Source organism: Phocoena sinus, chromosome 2 (genome assembly GCF_008692025.1).
Source record: "Phocoena sinus isolate mPhoSin1 chromosome 2, mPhoSin1.pri, whole genome shotgun sequence".
NCBI lineage: Eukaryota > Metazoa > Chordata > Mammalia > Artiodactyla > Phocoenidae > Phocoena > Phocoena sinus.
Genome location: NC_045764.1, coordinates 6,694,277 through 6,717,887, shown reverse-complemented (window position 1 = coordinate 6,717,887; position 23,611 = coordinate 6,694,277). Strand labels below are relative to the sequence as shown.

Here is a 23,611-nt window from a genome sequence, read left to right as displayed (position 1 = left end):
TGTTTTCTTTTTTAAAAAAAAAATCAAGAAAAAGAGGGAGAGGACTCAAATCAATAAAATTAGAAATGAAAAAGGAGAAGTTACAACAGACACTGCAGAAATACAAAGCATCCTAAGAGACTATTACAAGCAACTCTATGCCAATAAAATGGACAATCTGAAAGAAATGGACAAATACTTAGAAAGGTATAACCTTCCAAGACTGAACCAGGAAGAAACAGAAAATACGAACAGACCAATCACAAGTAATGAAATTGAAACTGTGATTAAAAATCTTCCAACAAACAAAACTCCAGGACCAGATGGCTTCACAGGTGGATTCTATCAAATACTTAGAGAAGAGCTAACACCCATCCTTCTCAAACTCTTCCAAAAACTTGCAGAGGAAGGAACACTCCCAAACTCATTCTATGAGGCCACCATCACCCTGATACAAAACCAGACAAAGATACTACAAAAAAAAAAAACTACAGACCAATATCACTGATGAATATAGTTACAAGGATCCTCAACAAAACACTAGCAAACAGAATCCAACCACACATTAAAGGGATCATACACCACGATCAAGTGGGATTTATCCCAGGGATGCAAGGATTCTTCAATATACACAAATCAATCAATGTGATACACCATATTAACAAATTGAAGGATAAAAACCATATGATCATCTCAATAGATACAGAAAAAGCTTTTGACAAAATTCAACACCCATTTATGATAAAAACTCTTCAGAAAGTGGGCACAGAAGGAAGCTACCTCAACATAATAAAGGTCATATACGACAAACCCACAGCAAACGTCATTCTCAATGGTGAAGAACCGAAAGCATTTCCTCTAAGAACAGGAACAAGACAAGGATGTCCACTCTCACCACTATCATTCTACATAGTTTTGGAAGTCCTAGCCACGGCGATCAGAGAAGAAAAAGAAATACAAATTGGAAAAGAAAAAGTAAAACTGTCACTGTTTGAAGATGACATGATACTATACATAGAGAATCCTAAAGATGCCACCAGAAAACTACTAGAGCTAATCAATGAATTTGGTAAAGTTGCAGGATACAAAATTAACACACAGAAATCTCTTGCATTCCTATACACTAATGATGAAAAATCTGAAAGAGAAATTAAGGAAACAGTCCCATTTACCACTGCAACAAAAAGAATAAAATACCTAGGAATAAACCTACCTAGGGAGACAAAAGACCTGTATGCAGAAAACTATAAGACACTGATGAAAGAAATTAAAGATGATACAAACAAATGGAGAGATATACCTTGTTCTTGGATTGGAAGAATCAACATTGTGAAAATGACTATACTACCCAAAGCAATCTACAGATTCAGTGCAATCCCTATCAAACTACCAATGGCATTTTTTTACAGAACTAGAAAAAAAATCTTAAAATTTGTATGGAGACAAAAAAGACCCTGAATAGTCAAAGCATTCTTGAGGGAACAAAATGGAGCTGGAGAAATCAGGCTCCCTGACTTCAGACTATATTACAAAGCTACAGTAATCAAGACAATATGGTATTGACAGAAAAACAGAAATATAGATCAATGGAACAGGCTAGAAAGCCCAGAGATAAACCCACGCACCTATGGTCAACTAATCTATGACAAAAGAGGCAAGGATATACAATGGAGAAAAGACAGTCTCTTCAATAAGTGGTGCTGGGAAAACTGGACAGCTACATGTAAAAGAATGAAATCAGACCACTCCCTAACACCATACACAAAAATAAACTCAAAATGGATTAGAGACCTAAATGTAAGACTGGACACTATAAAACTCTTAGAGGAAAACATAGGAGGAACACTCTTTGACCTAAATCACAGCAAGATCTTTTCTGATCCACCTCCTACAGTAATGGAAATAAAAACAGAAATAAACAAATGGGACCTGATGAAACTTAAAAGCTTTTGCAAAGCAGAGGAAACTACAAACAAGACAAAAAGACAACCCTCAGAATGGGTGAAAATATTTGCAAATGAATCAATGGACAAAGGCTTAATCTCCAAAATATATAAACAGCTCATGCAGCTCAATATTAAAAGAACAAACAACCCAATCCAAAAATGGGCAGAAGACCTAAATAGACATTTCTCCAAAGAAGACATACAGATGGCCAAGAAGCACATGAAAAGCTGCTCAACATCACTAAATATTAGAGAAATGCAAATCAAAACTATAATGAGGTATCCCCTCACACCAGTTAGAATGGGCATCATCAGAAAATCTACAAACAACAAATGCTGGAGAGGGTGTGGAGAAAAGGGAACCCTCTTGCACTGTTGGTAGGAATGTAAATTGATACAGCCACTATGGAGAACAGTATGGAGTTTCCTTAAAAAAGTAAAGATAGAATTACCACCTGACCCAGCAATCTCACTACTGGGCATATACCCATAGAAAACCATAATTCAAAAAGATACATGCACCCCAATGTTCATTGCAGCACTCTTCACAATAGCCAGGTCATGGAAGCAACCTAAATGCCCATCAAAAGACAAATGGATAAAGAAGATGTATATATATACAATGGAATATTACTCAACCATAAAAAGGAACGAAACTGGGTCATTTGTAGAGACATGGATGAATCTAGAGACTGTCATAGAGAGTGAGGTAAATCAGAAAGAGAAAAACAAATATTGTATATTAATGCATACATGTGGAACCTAGAAAAATGGTACCGATAACCAGTTTGCAGGGTAGAAATTGAGACACAGATGTAGAGAACAAACGTATGGACACCAAGGGGGGAAGGCGGTGGTGGTGGTGGTGGTGGTGGTGGTGTGAAGAATTGGGCGATTGGGATTGACACTTATACACTAATATGTTTAAAATAGATAATTAATGAGAACCTGCTGTATAAAAAAAATAAAATTCAAAAAAAAAGAATTGAGGTATAATTGACATAGAACACGATTAGTTTCAGGTATACAATGAAATGATTCAATATTTGTACATATTGTGAAATGAGCACCACAATAAGTCTACCTAACACCCATCACCACGCATAGTTACATAATTTTTTTTTCTTGTGATGAGCACTTTTAAGCTCTACTCTCTCAGCAACTTTCAAATATGCAGTACGGTATTATTAATTGTAGTCACCATGCTGTACCTTACAACCTCATAACTTAAATCATTGTTTTCTGTTCTATCATTCTTCCTGGAAACTTTACAAAAATAATAACATTAGTTTTATTAATTTATCCTAAACTGCATAGCATATAGATTTCCTACTCTTATGTTCTGAAAAATAATACAGTGCCATAAAAATTTACAGGAACTTGAGTCATATCTGCCAACTGCCATAGCTTTTTGCCATGTAATTGCAGGTACTTCTATCAATATTATAATAAATGTTCCTCTCTTGATTTAAGTTTAACTGATTATGTTAGACTTGCTCCTTGCACTTTGTGGCCATTTCCGTGTTTGAAACTGTTTGTATGGTCAAGATGAAATAAATACATGTCAGAGCATGTTCAAGACATACATTTTCACTAATTAAATTTTTATTGTCTTTTCAGTAGGATCTGGGGAAGAAAACTAGGCAAATACATGTGTTCAGTCTGTCATCCTGACTTGAAAAATTCTGTTTTATACTGCTGTTTTTCTATATATTTGGTTACGTTTTGCCCTATCCATCCCTATGTGTCTCTACTTGTGAAGCGCTGGGAGATTATGTTGGTTTTATTATCGTTTGTTACAGTGATCAAAGATCCTTGAGACAGTACACTCATAATATGTCAGGTCTGGCATAAATTTTTTAAAAAGACATACATTGAAAAACACCACAACATTTTAACCTTTTTTACACATAAAACCAATGGCATGAACATTCACATTGGAATGAGTGGGAAAACTGAATCTAAAATGCTGAGTTATGGGACTTCCCTCTCCGTCCCCTGGTTAAGACTCCGTACTTCCACTGCAGGGGGCAGGGGGTTGATCCTTGGTCCAGGAACTAAGATAAAATAGTGCATGACACGCAGCGTGGCCAGAAAAAAAAGCTGAGTCATGAATGCCGTCCACAGTTTCACGAAGGGCTGACTAAGCTCAGGCTAGATCCACCACAGACCCCACTGCTTTGGGCCCAGGAAATCTGCAAATACCATCCTCGATTCTTCCACTGGAGCAGAGAATTGTGAGAGTCAGGAATGGACACCCCAAGGACCCACTGCATGGGCAGTGTTCCAGGCTCACTTCAAACTCTCACCAGTTCAGTGTCTGGGGACCGGCTGACGACTGAATCTTTGTCTTCTTGAAATGCATGAAAGGTCACCTTTTATGTTTTCATTGTTATTTCTCTCCTGTGGCCCCCAGGGCAGGTTCAGAAGAGTGAAAACGTTATATTATAAACAAAAAAAAAAGTAGTTGCTTTCACACCTACAATACGTACTGCCAAAAATTTGGGCGTATCTGAGCCTGGGAGGGGACTGAAAAGCAGTACTTGAAGTTAAAACCACGTGCATTTGGGAATTCTGTCCAATCCAAAATCTGCGCACTGAGACAACTCACCAGGATCTTGGCGGGGCTCTGTCTGTGAGGTTCCAGCGCAGACACGTCTCTCTTCCTGACCAGATGAGGGATGGTGGAGTTTCGCAAAAAGGCGCTCAGCTCGGGGGTGTCTTCGGCGGGGGCAGCGGGCTGCAAAGAGCGAGCCAGAAACAGCACATCAGGTACATGAGCGCTCGGTACCTTTTCATTTGCCTTGAGTGCTAGGCAATTTTTTTTTTCTTGACTGTGATTCACCTGAGAATTCAGACCCGTTCTCATTGACCAGCAGCACACGCATCAGCAAGATGAACCACACTGGCGGCAAACAAGCCTTTCCATTCTCCACTTATAGGAATTCCTGAAGCCCGGGGAATGCACTCCTGGCAAGTTTGTCTTTATAAGCATAAGATTTTAAGCAGAAGTGATTTCCCCGTAAGGGCAGAGAGGGTGGAAGGGACTGTCTAAGCGTGAGCTGTCATTTTCCCATTACTTTGCTCTCATTGTCGATCAGGGAACCGAGGAACATTCTTTGTGGTGAGATGCATCCTGAGGTGGCAGAAAAGGGAGGTGCTGATGGTGGGGAAACAGCCAGATGTGGGCAAGGACTCGGGCGTGTCTGGTCCCCAAACCCTGTAGCTGTTAAGTAGTGCTCCCTCAGGAGAGAACTGTGTTGCAATGAAAATGACTCTTCCCTAGCACACCACGTGAGCAGTGTGCCATGGTGGAGCTTGTTTTCAGCCCTGAGTTTGTTTTGCAAGTGTTCCAGAACTTACGATGTTATCTCAGGCTCCGTGCTGGCCCTATCTGATCACCGAATAAATATTTTGAGAATTCCAGTAAATCACACATAGTATCCCATTAAAATTCTTTATTTTAGACCGACTGAATATAAAACCTAATTGTTTGCTCCCCGCTACCTGTCCCTGACAGCACATCTTTTACCCAGTCTTTTTTTTTTTGTAGTCACAGGAAGAATCCTAGTATGCTCGTCTCCGTGGAATGAAAAGAGATATGCCTACACTGCAGCTGAAATGATAGGGCTCATCCTGTCCTAAGAACCTAGAAAAATCTACTGGATAAACAGAAAGATAGAGTCCAGGCTTCTTGGTATGACACAGCCCCCTATATGCTGACCTCCGTCTGCTCCGCCAGCCTCCCCCTTCATCAAGAGGCCCGGGCATCCTGCTTCCCAGCAAGCAGAACCACGCTCCGCTCCTGCCCTGCTCCAGGCTGACTCCCTGAGGCCTGTCTGATGTTCCAGATGATGGCTGTGCTCTCCATCAGCACCTGTCAAGCTGTACAGTCACTGTCTGCCAACTGGTCAGAGTTGCCCCATGAGAAAATGTCAGATGAGAAGCATAGAGTCATATATAACATCCAACAAATATCAGAAAACAAAAAGAAAAAAGAGGAAGGAGACCCAGCTGGGAAAAGTCACAGGGGGAAATCAGATGTAGGAGACAACCCAGGAAAGTGTGATTCTACAGCAGCCTCAGGAAAAGAAAGTTGCAAAAATAGTGACTAATGGGCTAGATTCTTTGCTATTCCTCCCATGGACAGGTTAGGGTCTAATCCCCCCCTTAAGCCTGGGCTGGCTTCAGGGACTTGCTTGACCAAAAGAATGTAGCAGAAAAGAAAAATAAATGAAAAATAAGTGACTAAGAATGTTAAATCCTGCCGAGGAATAAAGAAAGGTTAGAACTAAAAGGATTCACTGAATTTGTCACTTAAGAAATTATGGACATACGATCCAGCAACTCCACTTCTGGATAGTTACCCGAAGAAAACAAAAACACTAACTGGGAAAGCTATCTGCACTCATGTTCAGTGCAACACTGTTTCCAATAGCCAAACCTGGAAGCAACCTAAGTGTCCACCAGCAGATGAATGGACAAAGAAATTGTGCTAAACATATACAATGACATACAGTGCAGAATTATTCAGCCATAAAAAAGAAGGAAGTCCTGCCATTTGTGACAACACGGATGGACCTTGAGGGCAATATGTTCAGTGAAATAAGACACAGAAAGACCTTATGATCTTACTTACAAGTGAAATCTAAAAAAACAAAAACAAAAAAATCACGAAACAAACTTATCAGAGAATAGATCGGTGGTTGTGAGAGGTGAGGGTCAGTGGTGGGTGAAATGGGTGAAGGGGATCAAAAAGTACAAATCTCAGTTATAAAGTAAATAAGTCCTGGGGATGTAATGTATAGCATGGTGGCTATAAGTAACAATAGTGCAGTGTATATCTGAAAACTGCTAAGAGAGTACATCTTAAAAGTTCTCATCCCAAGGGAAAAAAAATTGTAAATATATAAAGTGATGGATGTTAACCAGACATCATGATCATTTTGCAATAGATACAAATATCGAATCATTATGTTGTACATCTGAATACAATAAAATGTTATATGTCAATTATATCTCAATTAAAAAAAAAACAAAAAAAGAAGTTATGGATGCCCTTTCCTGAGCAGGGGATTGGTCTAGGTGGAAACTGAACCACAGAAGCTAAAGAATGAATGGGTTTAGAGAAATGGATAATTATTTGAAGAAGTATGAAATTAAATCTCAATCTTATTCTCATATTAACTAATTCCTAACGGCTAAGAGATGAGGTGCAGCTTCATCCTCCAAATAAGAAAGCACTAAAACAAAGCAAAATAAAACATGAATATTCTTAGCAGCTATTTATAAGGGAGACAAAAGATAGTAACATAAAGCTTTAAGGGCATAAAGAGGATGCTGGTTTAAAAGTTACGACATTTATACAAAAGACTACTGGACAGTTTTTTAAAAATGATGTAGAGCTATGTAGTAATTTAGAAAGATATAAGATCTTAGTAAGAGGAAAAGGCAGGTTACAAAATTGCACACATAATATGATTTTTTTAATGGCTTTTTATTTACATTGTGTGTCAGAAATAGGACTATTTAGAATAGCCATCTAATTGTTAGGCAGTGGTGGAGTTTTAATGATATTAAGGAAGTTTTGCTAATTACTTTTTAGGTATGATAATGGAATTATGGGTTTCTAAAGAGTGTCCTTAATTATTGGCAATATACAATGAAATGTTTATGGGTGAAGTGAAAAATTAATGCATAAATAAATAGAAAATATAACAGTGAGTGGGTGGTGACATTACTAGAAATTAAATATTTTCTTCTTTGTCTTTTTACATCTTGCCTGATATATTCCTATGATGGACGTTTAGTATCTCTTAAGATGAAAACCAAAAAAACTATAATAAGAGTAAAAGAGAAATAAGGAAGTAGGGGTAGCAAGCTTGGCTAACAATGGAAGGGAAAAGAAATCTGTTCTTGTAAGAGGATACAGAGGCAAGTTATTTGCTTATTGTTTGTTTTGAAGATGGAGGAAATAAGTAACTTTATAGGCTCCAAGGAAGGAGCTAGTAGAGAGGAGGTTGCAGATACAGAAAACGGGGAATAGTCGATGCAGCAAAGTTAAATTTGGAAATGGGAGAACTTTCCTCTGAAAGTGCTGGAGAGGAGCTAAGGATGAGGGAGAGATGATTGGAAGGTGTATGTGTGGGTGGGAGGCGGGCGGTGAGGAGGGATTTGGGATGGGAAATGGGTCATTTGAAGACTGTCTCGCTTTAAGGTCACCTGCCAATAGTAGTGATGTTCAAGAGACTGATGGATGGACCATGGAGGTACGGGGAGAGGAGTGAAGGTCTGGAGAAGCCGGTTGAGGCGAGCCGGAGGGAGAGACCATCAGATGGCAGAGGGGAGTCTGCAGATGCTGCGGCCCAGTGAGCACGATTCGCCCTCGGTCTGCAGCAAGCCCGCAGGCTAAGTGGTAGAGAAGCCAAAACCTGGGAGGGCGCAGGGACTCGGAAAGGATAGAGGACAAGGGAGGCGAAGTAAGGGAGCTTGTACAAGAATGTTTTAACCAGCTCATCGTGGATTCCAGGCTTGGCAGGAAAGAAAGCATGGCCAAAGGCAGCCTTGGGAGTCGGGTGGGTGAACTGACTCAGAGAAAGTTTTCATATCAAGGAAGAAAAGGGCTAGTGGAGAAAGGAAGTGAGGAAAAATAGAAAAGCAGGAGATTGATTTAGAGTCTTGGATGCTGAACTGAATATTTCAGAGGTCAGGTAGCTAGAGGTGATGTTCAGAGCACTGGGGTGATGAGGTGCCTGGGAGCGGGGTGAGGGTCAGCCCCATGGCCTTTGCAGTATTCCAGGACAATGGCAGGTGAGCCATGAGTTAGCTCAGGGATACTCAGTGGTGGAGAATCTGATAGAGAAACCTTTACAGCGTAAGATTAAAACTTGAGCTTAGACAGAAAATTCAGAATTGTGGAAATCTTTAAGATTCCCTTATATGTTTCCCATCATACACTCGTGTGTGTGTGTGTGTGTGTGTGTGTGTGTGTGTGTAATTTTTGCTTTGAGATTTGTTATGTCCAATTTCTTCTTTTTTTAATAGGTCACTGGGAGACATGTTAACTTTGTAAGTAACCAAACTATAGAGCAGAGATGCTGGAAAGAGCTAGGGCATATTCTTTATTCCCAAGGTGTAGCCTAGTAGTAGTGGCAGCAGCAGCAGCGGCGGTAGTAGTAGCTGAAGTAAAATAATAACCCAAAGAGAAGAAAACTCTTCAACTTCCTGTGTGTTCATATCAGATGCAGCTTGTGCACAGATAAAGTTACGACACAACCTATTGTGGTGGTCCCTGGTGTACCGTTTCTCACAAATATTTCTAAGTGGTCTCTCGGTAAAACAAAGGACTTTCTCTGAGCTAGAGAATGAACGTATGACACAGCAGGGGTTGGTTGATAAAATGTGTTTCTTTCTTTTAGTGACATTGTTTTACAAACAGAGGAATGCCACGCTTAAACACCATCATCAGAAAGTCTTCCAATGGCTGGCAACACAGATTTCTCAAATGGCATTCCAGAAATTATTTCCAAGGACAAAACAAAAAACAGCCCAAAAAACAAGGTAGAAGTTATCCAAGAAATGTAAACAGTTAGTTAAAGGCTATTTTCCAGATGAATTTTCAGAGCCTGTTTCACAATGGATCATGAACCCATAAGTCAAGTTTTTCCTTAATCTGAAACCCTTAGGGGTGAGGGAGCCTGGCCCCTTAGCGCCCATGTTAGGCGGACTTTCAGTTCAGGGTAATGTTTGCTAAGTGCTATGCAAGCTGGTGGTAAACACTCATGTATCTTCTTTAGAACAAACATGAAAGTTGCTTCTTTCTGCAATAAGGAAACAATTGTTAGCAATATGGCTCTCTCCCCAGTGCTAGTCTGAATCTGACCCCAACAGGAGTTTTCTATTTTCATACATCTTCACAAACTCTTACCCTAGGATAGGTTTAAATTTACAGATTAAAGGGATACTGTGTGGCTGGAATGTGCAGTGCAGTTGGAAATGCAGCTTTGGAAGAAGAGTTGGGTGACATTCGATTAAGGGCTCTGCGGATCCAAACAAACGCAACACACACTGTTTTTTCAACTTGTTTGTCATTTGCCTTTGGATTTCAGATATTCCTAGTCCACAAGGGGCGGCGCCCTTCTCTCCTGTGACTCTTTGCCTGTAATTAAATCGAAACAGAGACAAGTCCAAGGGGTCGGGCCACCATGTCATTTTCTTTAAGACATAAATGTTCAGGATTTGTTGGGAGAGAAAAAAACCACAGCTGTTTTTTAACCGCCTGAACAGTTCATGCAAAGCATAACTGAAAGAATCAGTTCACTCCTTTGGTGATTTTGAAGCTTAGTTGTTGGACATGTGATTTTACCTTCTGAAATATACATGAGGACTTGAAGACCATCTTAAAGAGAAGATAAGGCAAAGAGAAATAGACCTCAGAAAGTATATTGTCTTTGGTGGCTGAAAATTGGTGATGTGATAAGTAACACTACTACAGGTAGTGTTATAAGTAACAGGTGAATGAAATTCCTCTATCAGAGAGAGCAGGAGAGAAAGGAGAGAGAGAGGAGAGAGGAGAGGGGGTGGGGAGGGAAGGGCGGGGGAGAGAAGGAGGGGAGAGAGGGAGGGGGAGGGAAGGGAGGGGGAGAGAGGGAGGGGAGAGAGGGGGGAGGGAAGGGGGGAGAGAAGGAGGGGAGAGAGGGAGGGGGAGGGAAGGGTGAGGGAGAGAGAGGGAAAGAGAGACAGAGAGAGAGAGAGTTGGGCTGGGACCTGCTGACCTACGAAGTACCAAGTGTCCTGCACTCTGAATTAACAAGAAGCAGTAGCAGATGGAGGCAGTTATGAAGGAAGAAAATTCTCTTAAGGATAAGACAAAACTATGCAAGTTTGCCAAGCCACTGTCTGATTTAAGAAAGCAATTTGCAGGGCTGTAATCCCTGATGAACAGTTTCTGTGTTTCTGCTTTCCATGTCTGCACTCTCTGGTTGTAATTTGGACTTCCTGTGGGAGCGGTCTTGTTCAGGAGATCAGTTCTCAGTGGTAACTTCCTGCTTTCCATGGCTCCAAAGACAGTTCTTCCTACCTTGGCTTTCTCTCTTGCTATCAGTTGTCCGAGTCCAGTCCCCGTGAGATCATTTTTCCCTCAGGATTCTCCCTTCTTGAACTCAGCCCCAGAACATTCTACTGTGATCTTAACGCAGGTTGAATTTGACCACCTTGTTTGTTTTGCTCTCTGGGCACAGTCTTACAATCCATAGCTCTGTGTCCCAGCATCTCGTACTTGGCTGTTCCTGACAAAATCTTGCCAATTAAAAAAATTCTTTACTCTCTATGCAAATTTGGTTCCTTAATCGTGTTTACTTTTTCAACTTCATCTTATCAAGAGATTGTAGCCTGTTTGAAGGACTCTCCCAACCCTAGGATAGAGTCCACCAAAATAAGAAAATTGGTAGTTTGAAATCATTATTTTACTGCCTTTAGAATAGTTGAGAAATACTTTACCCAATTCTAAAATTTTATTCCAAGAAGGATCTGGAACGAATTAGATTTAATGGATTGGTTGGAGTGCTGCAGACAGTTGAAGGTTTCAGAATATTTCAGATGGTAGGATGTGGGGAAATGGCCGCCTCCAAACCCTCTGTCCCTGCCCTAGACCATGGAGTCTGGAAGTAGAAACGTCACAGCCACCTGCTTCTGCCCCCAGGCTTGTAGAAGACAGAGACATGAAGTGGAACTATCATGGGAGGAACAGAAAACCAGAGACCACAGCCTTTTCATTGGAGTTGGGAGTGAAAGCCGGGGTGACAGTGACACTCCCAAGTGCCACCCCTCACGCTTGCTTGAGCTGCACTCCGCAAGGGTCTGTGCACCTCAGTCAAGCTTTTCCTGAAGCCCATCATCTCCCCGGGCTTCTTTCTACCCCCACGCTCAGACGTTTGAACAGTGTCAGAAAGCAGGCCGAGTGGGTCCCCGCACAGGCTAACATGAGGCAAGCACTTACAGATAAAAAAACCTCACGCCCCTTCTGAATGTGTCCTCCCTGCCCGCAACCCTAATTTAGTTGTCGACGCTCTGTACTTGGGTAACAATGAGTGGGATTGGGTGAGATCTTGTGCGCACTTTCTCCTAAGACAGCACAGGTCTTAGGAGAACACGGACATGGTGGTGGCTTTCCAACGTGGTCAGTGTCTCCTCTTCAAACCTTGTGGACATTCGGGTGACTCATGGGATAACCAAACAGTACACTTCCTGTTAGAACTGAACCCCGTCAGGCCGACTTGCACTTGGAGGCTGAAATGAGGAGAGCGCATTTGGAAGGCATACTTAATTTATAGGTGGGTTGTATTTCAGAAGGTTTTCAGCCTTGAATGTTTGGCACTCAGAATACCTTCGTCTTTAGAAATGACGTTTTAAATGGTGATTCAGCTCTCGGGCCAGCCCACAAGAAAATCTACTTTATCCACAGTATGGCTTTGATGCACACAACTAAGTATTTGCAATAAAAAATAAAGCCAGGGCAGTTGCTACATGAGTAATTTTTAAAAATAGGAAAAAAATGGTTGTGTTAAGTACATTACATTAAATGCTGATAGACTTAATTAGAGTGAAGCCTTGTGGAGATTCTGCGGAGGATATCTGGGGAATTTCAAAGGTTTTAGAGTTGGCGGCACTGGTTCCTTAAAGTGGGTGGCCTAGAAAATGTTTCAGAGGAGATCCGATGGTTTCCAATTCATAAGCCAATCTCCTGAGAACTTGTGAGAGTTGGAAAGAGTCAGTGAAGGAGAGAGCTATTTTCTGTGGTAAGTGGATAAAAGTGAAAATATACATGGGAGAAGTGGACTAAAAAATTGTATGTGAACACAAGAGGAAGGGATTTTTTGTGAAAGGAAATCAACTGAATGGCTGAAGAGGAAAACATGGTGGGCAACTCTGGAAATCCTCTGGAAGAAATTTCAGAAAGTTGAGGTGGTGGTTCCTCCTCTGATAGGTCCATGGTTGGGACATTTTGGTGGCTGATCCAGTGGAGCCTGGAGCATCCTCAGAAAAGACTGGTAGTTGCAGAGGTTTTAGAGACACCACCTATCCCTCTACTCATAAAGAAATTGTAGAACCATATAGTAAGGAATTGTACATTCGTCCACCCATAGGTAAGATTTAATACTGTGGTTTGATTCTGCCCATGTGAATGTATTTCTGTGGTTTGATCCTGCCCATGTGAATATATTTCTGTGGTTTGATCCTGCCTATGTGAATATATGTCTGTGGTTTGATCCTGCCTATACGAATATATTTCTGTGGTTTGACCCTACCTCTGCGAATATATTTCTGTGGTTTGACCCTGCCTGTGCGAATATATCTCTGTGGTTTGATTCTGCCTATGCGAATACATTTCTGTCTCCTTTTTCCTTATACCATATCCACCCCCTCTCTGCTCCCCAGTTAAAGAACTAAGTTTCTAAAAAAAATTAGATAGTTTAAAATAAAACTATCTATACTCCAATTAAAAAAAAAAAACAACCCTGGCAATTAGCTTTGATGCAAGAATCTGAAATCGATATGAGATTTAAAAGTTTACCTGGCCTATTCTTTTGACAACAACAAGATATAATAAATAATTTGCTAATTTCCAATTCATATTTAAGACAAAGAATAGACTGTTTAGCTTTGCATTATCCAGAAAGAAAGAAATTGCCAAGTAAATTAATAGTGACTTCACCAAGAAACTATTTAATATCTTAAGAGGAAAGTAATTTCCAAGTACTCTCAACTGTTTATAGCTACTCATATAAAAATCGATTATCAAGTTTTAAAATCTATTTATTGATAAAAGCTCATTTAGACTCTTTGGGTCATACTTGTTAAATACAGGTAAAAGTACTTTGAGAACCTGAAAGTAGTAACCTTTCAAGTTTTCCATGAATTCAGAATTTCAAGAATTCACAACTTGTTATACTTAGTTATTTTAGCACGCCCTTACTTTCTATTGTAATCAAATCTTATATTCAGTTTCTACAGATGGAGTTTTATAAAATAAGCATAACTGAGTTGCATTTTAAAAAGTACTAGCCTCAGAAAGATTTTTAATCAAAGTCTATACTTTAAGAAATAACTGGCTAGCAGGGAATGCAGGTAATGGGGACATACTCCCACCCAGTTTGCACGAATCTGCCAATGTTTAAGGCTAGTTATCTGTTGGTACCATTACAGCCAGTGTAAACGTTTGTTAAATTGCAACAAAGAAAAAAGTAACTCACCACCAACACACTGCACCAAGTTACATAATATATACAAATATATAGAAATAGTGTCAGATACACACTAAGCATTAAACTCAAAGAGAGTCAGAAACCTTCTGCATAACCATGTGCTCCAAGAATCTCGTGACTGAAACAGGGTCTCAGGTAACTGCAGAACAAGAGATGTGAACGTTTTCATTACTTAGATGTTATCTATTAACATTTAAAGATACTATTTTCTAATAAGCTACTGTCCTTGAAGATGTTAAAATTATCTCAGTGAAGAACAAAGAGAGAGGAAATGGGGTGGGGCGGGGGAAGGATGCCAAGGAGGAAGTATTTTAAATAATTTTGTGGAATACAAGTGGCCTTATTTATTAGTTCCCCATGAAGAATGAGGCTGGTTGCCCCACAAATCCGTGAATACTGGACCTCCTTTCAATCTTCCTCTCTTTGAATAAAAGGCACGTTGGGTTGAAGAAGAAATCCTTTCGTAATGTCAGCGCCCCAGTGCCACTGGTTGAGAACAGAGGCGGACCTGCGTTCCGGATGATTGAATTAGTATTTCCCAAAGCCCGCCCTCTGCTCATCGTGTCCCTGCCAGTACTAGAGAGTGTTAATGAAGTTCTCTTTTGAGGACATCTCATTAACGAGGGATTTTTTTTTTTTCCATTCAAATGTGACATTTTCAAGGGCTTACACTCATTAATTTCTTTCCTTCCCAGAAGGAACCCAAAGCCATATTTGGGTTTTAATCTGGACAGAATCAGCTCTGTGGATGCTTGAGGTCCTGGGTAGTGCAAGTGTGACTCACAAACCAGCAGATGGTGATCGGGTTGGGGGTCTGCAGAGAGGCGGAATCTCAGACCCCCTCCAGACCCTGTGTCTTACAGAGACCTCCAGGTGATTCGGATGCGCTTAGAGTTTGAGAAGCCCTGACCTAGACGCCTCTATAAGCTGGGGGTTCTCAGGGCATTAAGATGGCCTTTGGCAAATTATCGCATTTCACTACTTGCTGTTGGCAACATCTGGAAAAGCCCATTTTGGCAAAGATCCTTATGCTTTTCGGCAATGTACCGAAAAAGACTTTATAAATAGCATTTTGTACAAATTCTCCAAAACATGACATGGGGTCTATTTCTGATTTGGGTTTAGTCATGCTGCTAGTCAAACCATATGTAAGAGGTAATATCGAAAGAGGCTAAATGAATGACAGATTACCATGAGCAATAAAACCAGGAGAAACTGAAGTTTTCTAGGAGTGATATTTTAAGTTCGATCTGGTATTTTACCTGTAACAGTAGAAGCAAAGGTCTGATCCATTATCACTGAAGTAACATAATTACTTTGCTTTTTATTTTTAGTAAGCCACTGTTTGTATTTTCTCCTTACCATGAAAAATGGAGCCAAGCTGCTGGTTAGACAAGGCTTTCTTACCTTTATATCCTGTGGGTTGATAGCAGGATTTGTTTGACATCGCAGAGGTCCCAGAGTTTGAATATGCAAAATGTAGAGGAGAAATTCATCCCGGGCAGAGAAGGGCCAGCCCACCTCCAGAAGGGCATCACTGATGGTGCTTGGTCCGGTATTGTGCAGCTGCCAGCAAGGAACACGTCATGGACCGGTTAGCACAAGGCAGCGAGATGAAACCAAGCTCCGTAGACTCTGGACCTCTTCTAAAGAAGCATTTATTTGGCTTTAAGTCAACGCCAAAATACAGACTTTGACCACGAAAACAGGAAGACAGAGTCTCTATAAGCAAGAGGAGCTCTGAAAGCAAAAGATGAGCTGATGCTGAGAGAAGACGATTCAATCTGTGAAGCTCTAAGGGTAGAGTTCCTTTGCAAAGACCAGATTCACCATGTCTGATAATCGTGCAGTTTACCTTACATTTACATTCATCGAATCACAGTGCTAGGAATGCCATTTTAATTATCTGCTTTCTAAACCTGGTTATTCTTTCTTTACATCGAAACCTGCCCCTTTCCTGACTACTGATTTGTCAATTGCAACCATATGCGATGCACTTTCTCTCACCCTCTGGAAAAATGGCTATCCATCAAATACCAGAGATGGTCCGGACTCACCACAGTTCACTTCAAGTGTGCATTTCAAAGCTGAGCTCCTTCTGTTTTAATCAACGAGTCTCAAGGAAAGAAAGGCCACAGTGCATAAGGAGATGAACATTTCGAACACAAGAATCCTATCCTTGCAGGACACAAAACATTAAGTGGATTTAAATTTACTGTGGTTTTCAGAACTTCACTTCAAAGTTAGCTGGGACCTTTCGTCTTTTTTTCCCACAGTTCTGACAACTGTAATGATCCATAAAACAATTTATTATTGGTTTCGCTTATTAGGTGGCTTGTTTAATTCATATTATCAAAGCAACATGGCATCCTGTGATAAAAGTATATTTTGAGACAAGAGATTAGCCTGTAAGAAATGTTCAACGATTACTTTTGGCACTACTGGTTATTACCCTAAAATTTTATGATCCATTTTGCTCAGATTAGAAACAGGGCTGCCCTGAGAATGATTGAGTTTGAACGTTTTCAGACTTTAAAATTTCACCATTCTTAAGGAGAAACTAGTGCACACAAGGTTTAATAAATTATTTGACAATACTTTTTCTTCCAGCTAGGTTCTTGATCTGAATGGCCTTGGGGACTGTGTTATCCTTTTGTTGTCAAGAGAGCTTAAGCCAAAGCTTTGAGCCAGCTTTGGACAGGGCTTCTGATTCTGGACCACAGGTTGGGCAGATGGCAGGCTTTCATGTTGACACAGCACAGGAGCTGATGCTTCTTCCCCATATATGTAAACAGCTCATCAGTTTTGAAATGGCTTTATTGTTATCCTTAGAGAATGCTATTCATGTCCCTTGTAGCTTGAGATGAAAGTCACAGAATTATTGGGTCAGCGGCATGCATGACACAAGAAAGGGATAGGGAGCATTGACCAAGAAGGAAGCTCAAACAGAAAATGGCTTGTAACATCATTTTCACCAGATTTCCATTCCTGGCCCCTTGAAGTTGAACAGGAAAAACTGTTCTCCACTGATAGCATTTACTTTGTTTAAAGAAAAAAAAAAAAGAACCACTATTAAACTAACCCTTTACTATATCTTGGTTTCTAACTATAAAAAACTTTAAATGTGGGCTTCCCTGGTGGCGCAGTGGTTGAGAGTCCGCCTGCGGAAGCAGGGGACACAGGTTTGTGCCCCGGTCCGGGAAGATCCCACATGCCGCAGAGCGGCTGGGCCCGTGAGCCATGGCCGCTGAGCCTGCGCGTCCGGAGCCTGTGCTCCGCAACGGGAGAAGCCACAACAGTCAGAGGCCCGCGTACCGCAAAAAAAAAAAAAAAAAAAAAAAAAAAAACTTTAAATGTTTCATATAATGTGTTCACAAAGCTCTTCCCTATAAACAATTTAACCACTTGAAGTGGGATCAGATCATCGGAGCTTTATCAGGAGCTCGTGGTTTGCTTCTGGAAAATCAGTGGACTGTTTTAAATCTCAGAATAAGATACATGTCTGATTGGGGTTAGTCAAATGAACAGTGAAATTATTCTTACCCATTCTACCATCCACCCGCATTATACATGCATTTTGGGGGGTACAATTGTGAATAATCCATACAGTTTTCTCTGTCTGATAACTTCTGGTTGGTGACCCTTTAGTTTAAGAGGTGGGTGGGTTTTAAAAATAGCTGAAAATGTAGGAAGAAGTGAAAGTCTAGGGAGCAAATGAGGACAAATCTAGGCAGGATATGAACAGCTCTGACCTCAGACTGGTGTCTTTTATTATTACTAAAGAGCATAAGAACAAACCCTGAACGCAATTTCAACAGAGACAACGGCTACCTCATAAATATGTTCCACCAGTGGTCCAACTCCCTCCTCCTTGCGGGGCTTCTCTTCCGGTTCCCAGTTACGAATGGGCAGAACGATCTGCGGAGGGTGGGATACCCTGAAACATGGAATGTGACGTCAGTGGCTGGTGTTGGCACAGGTAAAGAACGCTTCACTTGTGTGGAGTACATTAACAGCGGCGGCAAAGAGTGACTGTCAACTTATTTGAATAGATATTTCCCGCGAGGAAAAAAGTAGTGAAAGTTTTGTTCAGCAAACTCACTAATAGGTAAGGGTCTGAAACATCTCTTAATTAACTGGTCTCTAGCTCAGAGATTGACTATTTTGTAGCATCTCCTCTCTTGGGCACTAGGGGGCAGAGCAGAGAGCATGCCTGAGCTGAGATGGATAATTTCACATATACATGCGTGAATACATACATCTATCTACAGATCCTGTGTAAGTGTGTGTGTGCACAGGATCTATAATCCATGCTTTATGCCATATCAAGAAATGGGACATTTTTGTGGATAAAAATCTAAACTTCTGTGTGGTGTGTGAAATGTCCAGTCGTGCCGAAATACCGTTTCTAGTTACATACTTCAGGGTGGAAAAGTGGCCACTTGTATATTTCTCCTTCTTAGATTTCTCTGGCTTTCCGTGAACGCAGGCATACCTCTCACAAGGCCAGGCCCAGAGCCAAAATAAAGCCTGATCAAGTTCTAGAGTTATTTTATAGATAACTGGAAGCGTGAGACAGAGTGAGAGAATGTGAGAGTTACATGGTAGAATCATGTAAGTAGGATATTAACTTGTTACATAGGTATTTTTGCCTGCTACTTACCCCTAGAAAGGGAGCACGTGGCATCATTCCATATTAAAAATTGATGGCAAACTAAATTGTTATTGTTATAGAATCTTAAAAAGGACACTTCCCCCCAACAATGCTTTCTAGCAGTTTTTAGTAAAAGGTATCTTTAAAAGAATTCTCAGACCTTCAGCTAACTTCAGCAGAAAACATCTCTGGAATCCGAAGTCTTAACTGCCCTTTTAAGAGTACCCAGTAATTAGCACAGCCTTGAGCAACTTGAAATGTTATCTTTGGCTAATGTCTTTCTAAAGCAGAAAGCAAAATGCATTGGGTTTAAATTCTGACCCTAGGGCAAATAATTTAATTTCTGTGTGTCTCTATCTCCTCATCTGGAAAATTTTGATAAAACCCTGGGTTGTACACTACAAATGATTGGAAAACATGTCAAATGCTTTGGTCAAAGTCAATTTGGCTCTCATTCTCCCTTGGGGTGGATGGGAGACGTCCATTTTTTAAACTGACAACCACAGAAATGTTCTAAATTGTAAAGCCCTTTGCATTCATCCTTCACGTACCACTAGTAACTAAAAAGCGCAGAGCACGGCCTTCTGGACTGATGCTTTACCGTTTTCTACTTGTAGATCAGTTTGTGATTATGCCACGCTCCCCTTTCTGACTTGATTGATTAAACCAAGTTTGGATCGGTCCATAGGGGACGGGTGAGGAGAAGAGAAGATGGCAGGGTGATTTCATCAGAGGGGTGCCCAGAGAGCTTGGGCTTCCCTTCCCAAAGGATCTTGACAACCTCACCACCCAAAGCTTTCCTTTGCTCTCAGATTTAGCCAGAGAGTTGGTTCCATGCTCTACATCCATTGTGAGGCTCTAGGGAAACTTTATTTATTTTGGTATAGAGAAGAAAAAAAATACAGAATAGAAGCTGAGCCCATTTTCTCTGAAAATGTTTATTCCTATGGTCATCAACCTGTAGCACTGGTCATAAATTTCCTAGGACCAGAGAGTCATAAATTTAGACCTTGGCAGGTACTGTGGAGACAATTTGCTCAAACTTCCTCATTTTATACATGAAAATAAAACTGATGACCAAAAAATGTAGGGGGTTGGTTGCACGTGAAGACGAGGGCTCAGTTTACTAAGCGCCATTCGCTCTATTTCCGACTTACAGTGCTCTGTGGGGGCCATTAGGTTGCAGTGGTTTTAGTAAACACAACTTAAAAAAAACCTCCTGGCCATTTGTGTAGCAAAATCAAATAGAAATCTATAAAGAAATACACAGTCTATCACAGGGCATGGGAAAAATTCAAAAGTATGGTTCATAAAAACCAGTTATATATCCTCTAAGACCTTTTCAAATCTGGGGAAACCACAGACAAAGAATGGCTCCCTAAAGATTCCCAACTATATAAGTGACACGTTTATTGTCTTCAAAGTTATTAGAAAGAGATAGCAAGTGAGAAAGAAAAAAAGAGATGTGAAACAACTAATTAGCCTAAGAGGTACAGCCAGTGTAGTAACCTAACAACCCGTACCGAATGGTCTTCACATTCTTAGACAGAGCGTTATTCCACGGAGACCCTCGAGTAATAAGGCTGGGGTACTCAGTGGTAACACTGGACATGAGGAGGGGATTTAAGGGGAAGCAAGGAATTCGGTTTTTTACAAGTTAAAGTCTGTATGTTATCAGGGAGTTCAAATCTAATGATTTGGTTGTGTGGTGTGAGCCCTATTTTCATAATCCCATTTCCAATCCCTGTTAGTCCCAAATAGCAAAGACTATCAATTATTGTATGGAACAATAATGTGTAGGTTGGCTGTACCTGCTATAGACAGTATCTATGTAAATCATGGTTATCCATGATCGCAGTCTTTCTTAACACAAACCTACTCAGTCCTGATTATTTTGCCAAGGATACAATTTTATTTTTATTTTGTTAAGAATTTTTTTTATTGAAGTATAGTTGATTTACAATGTTGTGTTAGTTTCTGGTGCACAGCAAAGTGACTCAGTTACACATATATGTGTGTGTGTATATATATATACTTTTTCATACTCTTTTCCATTACAGTTTATATTGAATATAGTTCTGTGTGCTATACAGTAGGACCTTGTTGTTTATCAAGGACACAATTTTATTACTGTTTGTGAGATCAATACTATGTGTGCTGCCTCTTATAACCAAATTTACTTCTCTGCAGGTGTATGCTAAATTAATCCTTTGTACCAACAAATGACGTGTAAATCTGCTTAAAGACAGTGTTGACATTACCTGGCTTTGAAACAAATGGGACAATTTGCAATACTTTATTTTTCCCCATTCGAAGAAATAACTCCATTTGAGTTTATTTTTAAAATTATAAAAACAACAGTAAATTTTAGAAAAGAATTATTAGATAAAATATGTTGGAATAAACACTATTGGCCAAGAAGAAAATTAGATTTTCCTGAAGACTGAACATGGAGGATTTTCAACACACTAGCTGTTTTCTCCTTGAAGAATTAAACATTGGAACAAATATTTTTGCTGAGTACTTGGAGGAAAGAGCTTTACTTTGCAAAATGGTTAAAAAAAAAACCCTTTATCTTAGAGAATAAACTGTGGAAAATTGTTGGATATTAATCTAGCAATGAAAATAACTGCACCTACATGAGAAACCAATTTTAATTACCTGTTTTGATCATTGGTAAAACAAATAGAAAGTTTCCTTCTTTTTTACTTAGAAACACTGGTGTCATAAGTGATGGCAGAAATATAATTAAAAATATTAATCTTTTAAAATGGAAATGTGAGAATAAATACAGTTAAATTAAGCACTTAGATGACTTGGACTAAAATTATTTTGGAATTAAGAAACAGTTTCAGTTTATTTTGGTAAGCAAAACAAGATAAGATAAGCTTAAAGAAAGAGACAAAATTTCATATACACTAGTTGTAAATTTTAAAAGGATATCAAAATAAGATAGTAAAAATAAGATAGTAAATTTTAAAAAGATATCAAAATAAGATAGTAAAAATAAGATAGTAAATTTTAAAAAGATATCAAAATAAGATGGTAAAAAGATAATGCTTGTATTTTCTTCTCTGATTTTTTTATATAGTGTTTTTCTCATCACGAGGGACAGCAGAATTAAATTAGAAATGCACAAAAGTGAAACATCTAGATTAGCTCCAAATATCTCTAAATCAAACAAGTTACTTCCTATGAGTCAGCTCATGAGTTAAAGAAGAAATTACAAAGCAAACTGGGAAACATTTTGAGCTGAGTTATTATAATGAAAACCCAACATTATGCTGCTAAAATAATATTACAGGGAAATTTATAGCACTAAATGCTTATGTAAGAAAAGAAGAAAGTCTCTAATTCTACATAGAGGAACTAGAATAAGAAGAGAAAATCCAACCCAAAATGAACAGAAGGAAAAAAATAATAATGACAAAAGTAGAAACCAATGGAATAGAAAACAAAAACAAAACAAACAAATAAAAAGGAAAGAAAAATCAATGAAACAAAAACTGGTTCTTTGAAAAGGTCACTGAACACTAGCCAGATTGACTAAGGAAAATTAAAGGGAATAGAAGTTATGAGTTGCCAATATCAGGAATGATGAGGGGAAACCACTAGAGGTCCTACAGATGTTAAAAGGAAACTGAGAGAAAATTATGCCAAAACATGTAACAACTTAGATGATTCTTGAAAGATGATTCCTTGAAAGACAGACTACCAAACCCCATTCAAGTAGAAACAGATAATATGAATAGCTTTATATCTAAGAATGCAATGGAATTGTTAAAAACCTTCCTACAAAAACAAAAAGCATCCCCCCCCCCCAAAAAACCCCCAAAACTCCAGGCTCAGATGACTTCACTGGTGAATTGTACCATATATTTAAGTTAGAAATAATACCAATTCTACACAAACTCTTCCAGAAGATAGAGAAGATGGGTGAATACTTCCATCTAATTTTAAGGAGCTAGCAATCCTCCTGACACCAAAATGAGAACAAAATTGTAAGAAAAGAAAACTACAGATCAATGTTTCCCATCATGTATGCAAAAGTCACTAACAGAATTTTAGGAAGTTGAATCCCACAATATATAAAAAGGCTAATCATCATGACTAAGTGTGCTTCTTGCCCAGAATGCAATTTTGGTTTAAAATTCAGAAACAAAAATTAACCGAGTCGCCACTTCAATGGGCAAAAAGGGGAAATCATTTAATCCTCTTCATAGACACAGAAAACACATTTGACAAAACTGAATACACATTCGTGTCAGAAACTGTTAAGAAAACTAGGAAAAAGGGAACATTCTCAACTTAATAAAGGCATCTATAAAAACGCTGCAGCTAACATCAGACTTAATGGTAAAAGACTGAATGTTTTCTCCTTAAGATCAAGCTGGGGTCTATCAACGAGGCAAGGCTTTACCTTTTACTTTTACCCCTTCTATTCAGTCTCGCACTGGCAGTCGTAGTCTATGCAGTAAGAAAGAAAAAGAAAAAGAAATAAAAGGCAAAACTAGGCAGTAAACAGTTTAACCTTGCCTTCAAAGAGGTCTGGCCTTTGCCCTTAGCTTCTGAGAGGTAACCTCTATGCTCTCAAAATTTTATGCTTGAGAGGAAGGAGTATCTTTGGTTTTGGGGGATGGGAGTGGCTCACACCAGAAAGACCAACAGAGTGATTCAGGATGGGGTGTTTGGTCACATCATCTCAGTCATCCTGGAGACTGAGATCAATTAAGTGGTCAATCAATCAATCATACCTATGTTATGGAACG

General features: G+C 39.6%; 1 protein-coding gene across 5 annotated transcripts in view; it reads right to left on the bottom strand.

Moving 5' to 3' along the window:
* ITGA8 (integrin subunit alpha 8) overlaps positions 1-23,611 on the bottom strand; it is a 189,226-nt gene that overhangs the window by 31,795 nt on the left and 133,820 nt on the right. For 2 of the 5 annotated variants that reach the window (XM_032622802.1, XM_032622803.1), the window contains exons 24-26: positions 18,020-18,125; positions 15,596-15,754; positions 4,537-4,665 (exon numbers count right to left, since the gene is read on the bottom strand). In XM_032622802.1, the coding sequence (XP_032478693.1) occupies positions 4,537-4,665; positions 15,596-15,754; positions 18,020-18,125 (394 nt within the window). Of the gene's footprint in view, positions 1-4,536; positions 4,666-9,193; positions 9,746-13,921; positions 14,328-14,408; positions 14,697-15,595; positions 15,755-18,019; positions 18,126-23,611 lie in introns of those variants that run through there. The other 3 variants (XM_032622804.1, XM_032622805.1, XM_032622806.1) reach the window with 3 other exon arrangements.